General features: G+C 43.2%; 1 protein-coding gene across 1 annotated transcript in view; it reads left to right on the top strand.

The window, feature by feature from the left end:
- Positions 1–407: 407 nt before the first annotated feature.
- Positions 408–12,377, top strand: part of EMB (embigin) — a 35,659-nt gene continuing 23,689 nt past the window's right edge. The window contains exon 1 of the mRNA XM_007052837.4: positions 408–7,504. Coding sequence (XP_007052899.3) covers positions 7,414–7,504 — 91 coding nt within the window. The 5' untranslated portion in view covers positions 408–7,413. The remainder of the gene's footprint in view (positions 7,505–12,377) is intronic.

Genomic DNA, 12,377 nt, shown 5'->3' with positions numbered 1-12,377 from the left:
TTTTGTGACAGGTTTGGTCACAGAGACTCCCTCAAGATTGTCACTATATGTGCTGGGATACCGCTGTGTACAAACCCCCCTGCCAGAGAAAGCTTCCCTCCACTCCCATCTTGCTGAGTTAGACACTCCAGTCAGCTACAGTACAGATCAAGAGGTTGGGCCACACCCCACTACAGTACACAGAAAGTAAGACTCACTTAGCCCAGGGGCTTCTCAGTTCACAGGGACTTTCCCAGCACCCAGTATTCAGTCTTTTCTGAGAGCCGAAACCCCAAATTAACCTGTTTTACTCTGTAAAAAGCTTATAGAGGTTAAACTCAAATTGTCCACCCTCTATAACACTGATAGAGAGATAGCAAACAGCTGTTTGCTCCCCCAGGTATTAATTACTTGCTCTGGGTTAATTAATAAACAAAAGTGATTTTATTAAGTACAAAAAGTAGGATTTAAGTGGTTCCAAGTAATAACAGACAGAACAAAGTAAGTTACCAAGCAAAAACAAAACAAAACATGTAAGTCTAAGCCTAATGCAGTAGGAAACTGAATACAGGTAAATCTCACCCTCAGAGATGTTCCAATAAGCTTCTTTCACAGACTTGAATCCTTCCTAGTCTGGGCCCAATCCTTTTCAGACCAACATTGTGGTTTATGGACTGGGTCCCACAATCACTCACATCCCCGTAGTTATAGTCCTTTGTTCTAGTTTCTTTCAGGCATCTCTTTGGGGTGGAGAGGTCATCTCTTGAGCCAGCTGAAGACAAAATGGGGGGGCTTCCAGGGCCTTTTATATTCTCTCTCTTGTGCATGGAAACCCCTTTGTTCTTCTGTGCAAAATCAAAGCAACAAGATGGAGTTTGTAGCCACCTGGGCAAGTCACATGTCCATGAATGATGCTGCTTTTTGCAGGCTGACACCATTGTTTACATCTTAGTTTGAACATTCCCAGAAAAGCTCAGATGTGGATTGGCGTCTCCCAAAGTCCATTGTCAGTTAAGTGTTTCTTGATTGGGCACTTACTCAGAATAGACCTTTCTCAAGAAGCTGACCAAATGCTTCACTGATGCTACTTCAAATCAAACACAATGAGATACAAATACTAGCCAGTATTCATAACTTAAAATACAAAAATGATACACACACAGACAGCATAATCATAACCAGCAAATTACAGCCTTTCCACAGACACCTTACTTGACCTCCTTTGTACAAGATTTGGTGCAACTATAGGACCATGGTTGCAACAATGATCTATACAGTCACAGTTCATGTCAATAATGTCATACCTTTCCCCTAGATTATCGTTGTATTCTTTGCTCCTTCTCTCTCTTCCCCATTCATCCTCTTTCCCTTCACTCTCACTCCTCCACATTTCTGACTATCACCACAAGTTGTCCCCCCTACTCAGTACTATTGGAGCAGTAAAATCCCACCAGGTCCTAATGAGCAGCTTGATCACTCAGCTTCAGAGACAAAGACCAGGCATCATCTCTAATACACTTTTGGGTATTGCCAGGTCAATGGGTTTCCAATCACTTTTGATAATTCCTTTGTTATCGTTCCATGTAGTTGCATTTTTGCCCCATTAACTTCTTTTATAAATACATGTTACTTTTTTGGACTAGCGGTGCTGTCAGCCTGCCTGATCAGGAAGGTTTCTGGGTTATCAGGAGGAATGGGTTGAATTTCTTGCTTCAGTAACCGATAAAAAGAAACTGATGAACCAAAAATTCTCATGGGCTCTAAGAATCAAAGAGGGGTACCTGGATAAAATGCTGCAAGTATTAATTATTAACACAATGTTTATTTTCAGCAATATCTGATATACTGAGGCTATTTTCGAAGCTCATTTTGGGCTCATTTCACTCAGCTGACATGACAAGTTATAGCATAGACATTCCAGGTGACTAAATCCACAAATCAACACTAAGCAGTTTTCAGGATGCTATACTTGATTTCAAGATTTTTTGATAGTCAAGCATCTGCTCCAACTCAGAGATTGCTGCCCATCTGAAACTGTTACAGTTTCCTAATGATTGCCTTGTGAAAAGAAGTCTCCCCAAAGTCCTAATATAGTTCTAGTGTGATGGGGACGAGTAATAGGTAGGCAGGGAAGAACAGGGAAATACTCTGTGGACATTTCTAGATGGACATGAATTACACCAAGGATGGATTTAGCTCACTGTTTAAGCTGCAATCGCACTCTCTGCATCTTGAATCATGGGTCTGCCAAAACGTTTTGAACCTTAAAGCAAAGGTGACATCTAATTCATTAAACCCATTTTTTTTGCCAGAATCTCAGTTTTTCAGTGGTGTCTGGCTGTTTAGAACTCTGGTGGTTTGTGAGATATCTTTCCTTAAGCTATTTTATCTGAGAGTAATCCACTATTCAATATTGCAAGTTCTGGACCTTAAACCAGAATATTTTTTAAATCCTGCTGAAAACATTTTTCCCCCTACCTCTGTGCTATAATCTGTTAGATATTCCTTTAAATTTTGCTGTTTTTCCCCCCTACTAGCTGCTTTCCCCCATCTGATATCATGAGTGGCAGAATCCAGTAGCTCATGAAGGAATGGTTAATAGACTGTGCGTACCCTGTAAATAGAAGTTTGTATGGTTCCATGTGAACATGGGACCTAAACAGTAACCATTAGTCAGATGGTGAGAGTGAGAGACATGGCAACTATAGTATCTAACATATCAGATTAAATCTGCTATATACTGCCTATTTAATACATCAGGTGTCTGATTAAAAACTACAGATGGACTTGAACCCAGATGAACTTGAAGGTCCAGATTCAACCATCTCTGAACTTTAAAGACATTCACATTCAGATCCAAACTTAGTAGCTCAAACCCATCTCTAAAACCTAGTGATCCCAATGTTTAATAAAAAATGGATTTATTTTCACAGATGATGCCTACATTTCAGAACAGCAATGATTTGGAGATCTCTCTTTGTAACATACAAATTCTGGTTGGTTTTATTAAGTTATTATGAACTGCTGTATCATGCACAGCCCGTGTCAAAGTGTATCCACTATCCTTGATCAGGCCTTCATTCAAATCAAATAAGTACTTTATTTTAATGACAGTGCTTTGACTGGACAATATATATGCTAAGGGAGTTTGCTCAAGCTGGGAACAGACCCTTCAGACAGAGGGGGAAGTAAGGTAGGAAGTGGGGAACAATGGAAAGTTACCAAAACAGGACAAAGACTGGTTACCATAGCAAAAGGTTGGAAAATGTCATAGGAGAGAAGTGGGGAAGACACACGGGAAATTTGGGCAGAGGAAGCCATTACCAAAGCCATTACCAAGACTTACCAATGTCAGAGGGAGCAAGCAAGCTGACTTAGGGAGAAGGCTCCATGTTTCAGAATATAAGCCATGTACTGCAGTAGAAGGACTCTGCCTGTGCCAAAAGGACTCAGAGCCCAGCCCAAAGAATGCCCTGGAGTGATGAGGAAACTGAGGCAGAGAAATTAGTGTAGGGTTGGGGGGAGGGGTGGTGGATCATATTAAAGATCTTGAAAGGTGTGTTGGGGGAATACAGAGTCTCGTAGCGCTGGAGATATGCCTGGAGCTTTTTCATCTATTATTATGGCAGGGTCTGTTGTTGCTTTGGTTGGTGTGCCCCGGTCTGTGGGGAGCTTGCTTCTGATGATGATCCTGGTGAGGTTGGAGCGGTTGTTTAAATGCCAGGAGAGAAAGTTCAGGAAAGATTTCTTTCAGGATGTGGTCCCCATCGAGTAATGGTTTTCATTGTTTCATGATAGCTTGTGTGGATTCCAGTGGGTGTAGTAGGTGACAACTAGGGGTGTGCAGTTAGTGTTTGGAGGTTTTTTCCCATATAGAAGTAGATTCTCTCAGGACATTTGGATGGCCCCGTTTCATGAGTCATTCTACTTCTACTTACAGGAAACCTGCACAAAACCTTAAAGAGATGAGCCTGAGAACTGAAATTCATAACTCTGTTAGACACTAAAAACCATGGACTTAATAAAGATACTGGTTTATGACTCATTAAACAATTTTAACACCCCTGTCTGCTGTCCTGTAATTGCCCACTTCATTTTAGTTGGTCTTGTGACCCAGCACTCTGGTCACTACAACTCCAATTAGGTGCTCTAGAGTAGGCCTGATTAAGAAGAGCTGTGCCTAATTGATAGATTGGAATGGGAGGAGGAGAGCTAAGAAGACAATTAGTCCATTAGGCAGAAGGTAGAAAAGACTCAGGGAGGAAGTGCAAAAGGGGAAAGGGAGGTTTCCAGAGTCCGAGGGATCTCTAAGGAGGAAGATCCCTTCCAACTCCCCCTATCCTTGGCCAAGGAAGCTAAGGATTGTATGTTATTGTAAATGCGGGACTGCATGAGTCTTTAAAGGTGCTGGGGAGAACACTGTGAAATAAATCACACAAGCAGAAGTCTCCAAACTGTTTGCAACTTGAAAAGAGAGAGGAGTGGGACTCCCTCCCCACCCCATCACACATGGGGCTTGTCTGGGATCCCTCCTGTGTCTGAGTAGACAAAGAATTGGATGTGGGAAGCTGGTGTAAAGGTTCAGTGGCCTGGAGACCCTGCAATGGCTGGTGAAACAAGAAGAGGAAATGCAGAAGACCCTGCAAAGTTTCAACGCTCCCGCCAACTGGGACGGTAGGCCTTGGTCGCCTGGCAGCTGGAGCAGCAAAAGAGCTCATAGGACTTTGTAAGAGAACAAGCCAACATGCAGCAGCAATGTCTGCAGAAGGTGGTAAGCCCATGGTGGGGAATGGCAACCAGACGCAGAATATATAAGAATATACAGCAGTGGGTCAGGTGGCATTTACTGGGTACTGTGGAAGCAGCCATGAAATTGACAGAGGAATTTTCAGAGGCAGATGACCCCAGGAAAGAGGGCCAACTGTATAGGGGATTGGAGCTTGGGAGGAGGACCAGAGAACCTACACCTGGAAAGGGTATAGAGAGGAAGATCCCAGAGCAGCTCTGGCTGCGTCCATTACATGTTACCAGTATGGGTATCAGGACCAGATGAAAAAGGATTGGCCGTACATGGAATGCAGGTTTGCCAAGTTTTGTGGCAGGGCCAAGACTGGAGGAAAGGAAAAGGGACAGAAACTGTCCCGCATTTCAGTAATGTTGGGGAGAAAACTTCAAAGGGACCGCGTAGATACAGCCTCAGCTTGCTCTCTGGTCTGGTAGGAGCTGGTGAAACCCCACTGGATAATTCCAGGAGCAAGTCTGAACACTGAATATATCCATGGGGATAAGAAATGCTGCCCTGTGGCAAAGGTGCCTCCTTGAAAACAGGTTGGGATAGTGGAGGGGTTGCTCTACCCATTGTGTTGGGCACTGACTGAAGCTCCTTCCCAATAGGAAACCGAGCTGATGTAGGGGCCAAAGTTGTCCGAAAGGACTCCTGGGAGGGGGGAAATGAAACACAAATGAAACACTAGAATGCCAAGGAAAAGAAGATGAGGTGCAGATTGGAGGGTTAGGAGACCAAGTCCCTGAGTAATCAGGAAGGTGAGGAGAGACCATTCAACCATTCTCGGGAGAGATGGGCTCCCCAGGGTGCCTATGGTATGAAGATTTGTGAGCCGAAACACAGCTGTGGGGGCAACTGGGAACTTGCCCCACCAAGTGTGATTTCTGTGGGAGGAGACTGAGAGGCCCTCATAAGGGGGACCTGTATAATTACCCTAAGGATAGGAGAGGAGGGAGAACATGGGGACAGAAAAAACCTTTCTGTTATGAAAGGGGGCAGGTATGTGACAGAGTGCTGGGAAACACCCACTGATCCAGCACTCTGGTCACTACAGCTCCAATTAGTTGCTCTAGAGTAGGCCTGATTAAGACTGACGAGAACTACATGTTACTGTAAATATGGGGGTGCACAGTCTGTAAAGGTGGTTGGGAGGACAGTGAAATAAACAACATGATGTGCTTACCAGAAGGTTTCCAAACTGTATGTAACTTAAAAAGACAGAGGAGCAGGGCCCTGCCTTGTTACAGATCTCCTACAGCATGCGTGAACCTCTTATGCTAAACAATCTGTCCCACATTGTATTTAGCCAAATACAGGTTATCTTCCTTGGACCCGAAAAGAGAGCTCTGTGGAACTCAAAAGCGTGGCCCTTCCACTAACAGAAGCTGGTCCAGTAAAAGATATCACCTCACCTACTTTGTCTCAAATTCTGGGACCAACATGGCTACAACACTGCAAACAATTATGAAGTTATGCACAAAACTAAAATGTATTATTTAAAAATAAAGGATTGTCTTTGAAGCAGGGGTGCTGGAACAATTTTTAAAGTGGGGGTGCTGATGATGGAAACTATGTATTTGGTGGTTGTTATTACTACTTCAAGCCAGGGGGTGCAGCACTCCTAGTTCCAGCACTACTGCTTTGAAGCAAAACATTTTTTTCTCAAAGAAAACGGAATGTTAAGGATCCCCACATAACTCTGACCAGAGCCATCAATAAGGAATAGTCGGTCTAGATGAGCCAAAACTTTGAAGGTAACATTTTTTAAAAGCTCATGTGATTTAGGACCCTAGTCTAAATTTCTAAATTAATTTAGTTATTCATCTTACTATCCACATTTAGAGATCACACACAGCCATGGAGATTGGTCATAGAAGGGCTTCCATGCTTCATACCTGTCATTTTCTCACACTTATCGAGTATCTGGGGGAACGGGCGGATGCAGCCACTTCCTTGCAGTTCCAGGTCTCCCTTCTCCAGGGCACTTAATGTTGTTTAATTTGCCCCATGCTTTCAAAAGGCTGCTGGTAGGGGCTCCAGGCTGTTAAATCTAGGATTGCCAATTTGGGTTGGGTGTATTCCCGGAGATTTCACCACATGCCATAATCTTTATCTGAAGATTAATCTTTAATTCCCAGAGACTCCAGGCCAGTGCTGGAGGGTTGGCAACCCTAGTTAAATACCAACACTAGGCGTAGTGATGCTGGGCCAGGGGAGGGGGATTGTGCTGGGCAAAGACTTGGCGTTGCTGATAGAGCAGCAGGGTTACAGGAAGCTGGGCCTAGCTGTGGGTATCATGCCCCATCCCTGCCTAGGCAGTAGCCCAGAGCCGCACTGGCTGGAGAGGAGCACAAACCCCCTTTGCCCCCAGATTGAGCCCACTCCCCCCGCCATCTGCTCTCCCTCCCCTCCCTTCCGACTCTTTCCCGCCCCCTACCTCTGTCCCATTTTGCTCCCGGAGCAGAGGCGGGCGGCAAGTGAGGGCGGGCGCAGTAGAGCGGCTTCTCTTGTCCGCACTGAGCCTGCTCCTGTCCCTCGCGCGTGCTGAGCACCAGCCAGGCGGGAGGCGCCGCAGCGTGACTCCGGCGCGGCAGCCGGGCGCAGAAGGAGTCTCGCTGCGGAGGTACTGCAGCTGCCCGGCCCGCACCATGCGCGTCTCCGGCTCCGGGGCGGGCTCCGTGCGGCTGCAGCTGCTGCTCTCCCTGGCTGCTCTGTGGCTGTCGGATGCTAACGAACCAGGTAAATATGAGCATCCTCCCTGCTGTTCTCCGCACCGGCCCGCGGCAGCTGCGTCCTTCAGGGGGTGTTGGAGGGCAGCTAGGCGAGCGAAGCCAGCGGGTCTCCTGCAAGTGGCGTCGCCAGCCGCCGCCGGTCTCGCTAGGCTAACTTCAGGACATCCATCCCCTCTTTGGATCATACTGGGAGTGAGGACGTGCTCTCTTGTCTCTGTTAACTGCAGCCCAGCAAAGATCCTCTCCGCCCTGAAGCATCCCTAAGTTTCTAGCTTAGATAGTGAAATTCTCCCACACGCCCCATGAGAAAATAATCACTTTATATGGGCACGTCAGATTTGTTTGATGCAGGGGTTCGGGGGGGTTTACTGTATTGTTTTTTGTTTTGTTTTTGTTCCTCTTCAGAAGAAACTAGAGCATTTATTGGAAGGCGACCGACGCTTCCTGCCGCTTTGCACTAGACTTTTTTTTTTTTTTTTTTTCAATCACCCTCCCTTCCTTCTGTGCTTGTGCAGTGGCTGGGGATTGTTCTTGCTCCTTAGAAACTTTAAGAACAGTCTCAGTGTGTACCAGTAGAAAGTGCAAAGTAGTTCGTGCACTGTGATCTTTGAGGAGACCTAATTTGACTGCAAGTTAGAGCATCTTCCATGTCACAGTCTATTTAGTAGCCAGTCTCCTCTTTTTCTCGGGTGTGGGGTTACACATAGGTATATTGGATACTAAAATCCAGGGGCTAATCTAAGAGTTTAAATTTCCTATCTCACAGATTTATTGGGAGGATGCATTAGTTAATGGGGGTACAGTACTTTGACAATGTCAAGTACTGCAAAAGGTCTAAGAATGAGCAGTCTAATGTAGGGCTCTCAAGCGATTAAAAAACTTAATCGCATGATAAAAAAGTTAATCACATGATTAAAAAGATTAATCATGATTAATTGTGTGATTAATCACACCATTAAATAATAGTAGAATACAATTTAAAGATTTTTGGATGTTTTCTAAATTTTCAAATATATTAATACAAAGTGTACAGTGCTCACTTTATATTTATTTTTTATTACAAGTATTTGCACTGTAAAAAAATCAAAACAAATAGTATTTTCAAGTCACTTGATACAAGTACTGTAGTGCAATCTCTTTATCATGAAAGTTGAACTTACAAATGTAGAATTATGTACAAAAAAACCTGCATTCAAAAATAAAAAAATGTAAAATTTTAGAGCCTGCAAGTCCACTCAGGCCTGCTTCTTGTTCAGCCAGTCACCCAGACAAACAAGTTTGTTTACATTTGCAGAAGATAATATTGCCCGCTTTTTGTTTACAATGTCACCTGAAAGTGAGAACAGCTGTTTGCATGGCACTGTTGTAGCTTGCATCGCCAGATATTTATGTGCCAGATGCACTAAAGTTTCATATGTTCCTTCGTGCTTCAACCACCATTCCAGAGGGCATGCATCCATGCTGATGACGGGTTCTGCTCTATAACAATCCAAAGTAGTGCAGACTAATGCACGTTCATTTTCATTATCTGAGTCAGATGCCACGAGCAGAAGGTTGATTTTTTTTTTTTTTTCGTGGTGATGGTTCGGGTTCTGTAGTTTCCGCATTGGAGTGTTGTTCTTTTAAGACATCTGAAAGCATGCTCCACACCTCGTACCTCTCGAATTTTGGAAGGCACTTCGGATTCTTAAACCTTGGGTCGAGTGCTGTAGCTATCTTTAGAAATCTCACATTGGTACCTTCTTTGCATTTTGTGAAATCTGCAGTGAAAGTGTTCTTAAAATGAACAACATGTGCTGGGTCATCATCCGAGACTGCTATAACATGAAATATATGGCAGAATGCGGGTAAAACAAAGCAGGGGACATACAATTCTCCCCCAGATAATTCAATCACAAATTGAATTAACGCATTATTTTTTTAACAAGCATCATCAGCATGGAAGCATGTCCTCTGGAAGGTGGCCGAAGCAAGAAGGGGCATGCGACTGTTCAGCATATCTGGGATGTAAATACCTTGCAATGCCAGCTACAAAAGTGCAATGCAAATGCCTGTTCTCACTTTCTGGTGACATTGTAAATAAGAAGAGGGCAGCATTATCTTCTGTAAATATAAACAAACTTGTTTGTCTTAGCAATTGGCTGAACAAGAAGTAGGACTGAGGGGACTTGTAGGCTCTGAAGTTTTACATTGTTTTGTTTTTAAGTACAGTTATGTAACAAAAAAATCTACATTTGTAAGTTGCATTTTCACGACAAAGAGATTGCACTACAGTACTTGTATGAGGTGGATTGAAAAATACTATTTTTTATCTTTTTTACAGTGCAAATATTTGTAATAAAAAATAATACACACTTTGATTTCAGTTACAACACACAGAATACAATATCTATGAAAATGTAGAAGAACATCCAAAATATTTAGTAAATTTCAATTGGTATTCTATTGTTTAACAGTGCAATTAAAACTGTGATTAATCGTGATTAATTTTTTTAATCATGATTAATTTTTTTGAGTTAATTGCGTGAGTTAACTGCGATTAATCAAGAGCCCTAGTCTAATGCCAAAACTATTATTTAAGTCTTTGTTTTATAAAAGAGGCACTTTCTGAAAGCTATTGTTGGAAAAACTCCATGTAAACTAACCATGACAGCCTACTTTTGGCAGCTGTTGAAGATCTTATTTATTTATTTGGACATCATGATATTTTAAAATTCAGCACTTAAACAATGGAGCATGAAATAGGACCCAAAGGCTATGGTCTGTACCCTGTGGGTAATTGACATGGTTCTCAGCAACTCCAGGGCCTGCCAATCTATTCGGAGGAAGGATCAGCCTGTTCACAAAGGTCTCTCTCTTGAATTAAGTGTGTCAGCGCTGGATAGATAAGTAGTGGAAGGAAAGCTCGGGTCAGTGACTTCTCTGACACAAGGCACTTTCTACCTTATTTTGGAGTGTCCTGTACTACAGCCAAAAAGACATGGCCTATATAAATGAACATTGTATTGCTGCTATTTATGGTTTATTAATTTTAAAACTATTTTATAATCCCATCTACTTATGCATATAGTTGTGGGGGGAACTGATAAAAACTGAGCAGAGGCATGTAAGATGAGAACTGTCTTCACAAACCTCTCCACTCTGATAGGGCTGTTTGAGTCAGTCTGTGCAATATGAAACTCATGTAGTTTCTTGGCGTCTTCTGTCTCGCCCCCACATATTTTTCTTCAGGTTGATATGGCATGGCCTTGTCATAATTTTATTATGAAAACGTGAGAAGATAAAAGGTCCAGAAAGAGTCCCTTTCTACTAAGTCTTCTGTAAGCTTTCAAAACCTACTGTGTCTTTAAGTGCATTGATGTCTATACAGCAGCAGGTACATGCTGTCCTTCCATGAGGATTAGAACCCTGCTGCCAGACACAATTCCAGGCAATCCTTGTGTTGATCAGACCGGTCACCTGCAGCAGTTCTGGGCTTCCAAGTGCAATAACAACACTTACCTCATTTACCTGATGGATTAGGATTTTTCCATCCCTTCTTTATTAGTTCCTGCAATGTGCAGTGATGCCCTCATGTTCTTAACCCTACTTGCTTCCACCGTGTGCTGCCAGGGTCTTTGTTTGATAAAGGCAGGTGGACCTAACTCAGCCTGAGTTGTAAAAAAAAAGAAAAAAAGAAAAAAAAGAGGCAGGCCAAATCCCAAGCTTTGCTAATCAGCCAGCTTCCTCAAGCATGGTCCTGACACTCTAGTAAAGAGGGTTGAAGCATTTGTAAAACTCTAGGGATATATCAAATAGGGAAAAAACAAAAACAAAACCCAGAGTCTGATGCTTTGTTGGAGAAAGCTGTTTGGCTATGGAACAAATGTACTGATTATCTGTAAGATACAATTAAATACCTGGTGTCAACCCCATTAATACCCAGGCCCTTAGCAGCATTGTCCCTCAACATCATCCCTCCGATCAAACTGGTTCGTTGATGACTGTGACTGGTTGAAGTGTGAAGAAAAAGAACTAGTACAGATGGCGTCAGACAAGTCTGGTCTGAACTTGATTGTGGCACAAAGAGTTCATATGATTCTGTGCTGTAGACACCTGTGAGAGAGGTCAAAGAGATCCTTCTCAATCTATATTGGACAGCAGTGCTGTTGGTAGGAAGAGGAAAGTACTTTATGGAATTGGCAAATGTTCTGACTTTGCCTTCTGCTGAAGGTAGTACACAGTGTTACTCCATCTAGACACACGCCTGCTCACAGTTACTCAAAGGGCAGCAGCAATCTTTCACATCCTGTTTTTGCTACAGTCCTGGCTGTTTAGCAAAGCCTGGTTTTTGTTTCAATCTCATCTACTTATAGACATGAACAAATTTTGTTCTTTCTGTGCTTTTTAGTCATAAATGTAGCAATCATTTGTTTTTGGTTATTGCCCATGTAATAATAATTATTAAATAACTTGAGGTGAGATTATGCCATTTAGGGGAGCCATAGTACCCTTTTGGGGATCTCCCAGGCACGCAGAGATAGCAAGCCTACTGCAAAACTGGCAAATTCTGTCAGCCAGCGTATGGGAGCAGCTGAAGACATGACCTTACTTCCTCCTCATCTTTCTCCACCACCTTGGGGCATCAGGCATTCTCAAGGGAAGAGTGACAGAGCAACCCCTTCCCCATCTTAAGTATACATACTGGAATGTTTCTATCCCTTATTAATTGGTGGGAGGGAGGATCTTTGTGGTTTCCCTGCCTACTGTGTAACAATGTGGGGCCAGTCAGAATCTGGCCCATAGCGATTTCAATGAAGACCTCACACTACTGCTTTACCTCTAATATCACACCCTGACAATTGACATGTATGTGGTAAAGGAAACTGACTGAATGGAAT

This window comes from Chelonia mydas, chromosome 5 (genome assembly GCF_015237465.2).
Source record: "Chelonia mydas isolate rCheMyd1 chromosome 5, rCheMyd1.pri.v2, whole genome shotgun sequence".
NCBI classification, from domain to species: Eukaryota; Metazoa; Chordata; order Testudines; family Cheloniidae; genus Chelonia; species Chelonia mydas.
This window is presented reverse-complemented; position numbering and strand designations above follow the sequence as displayed.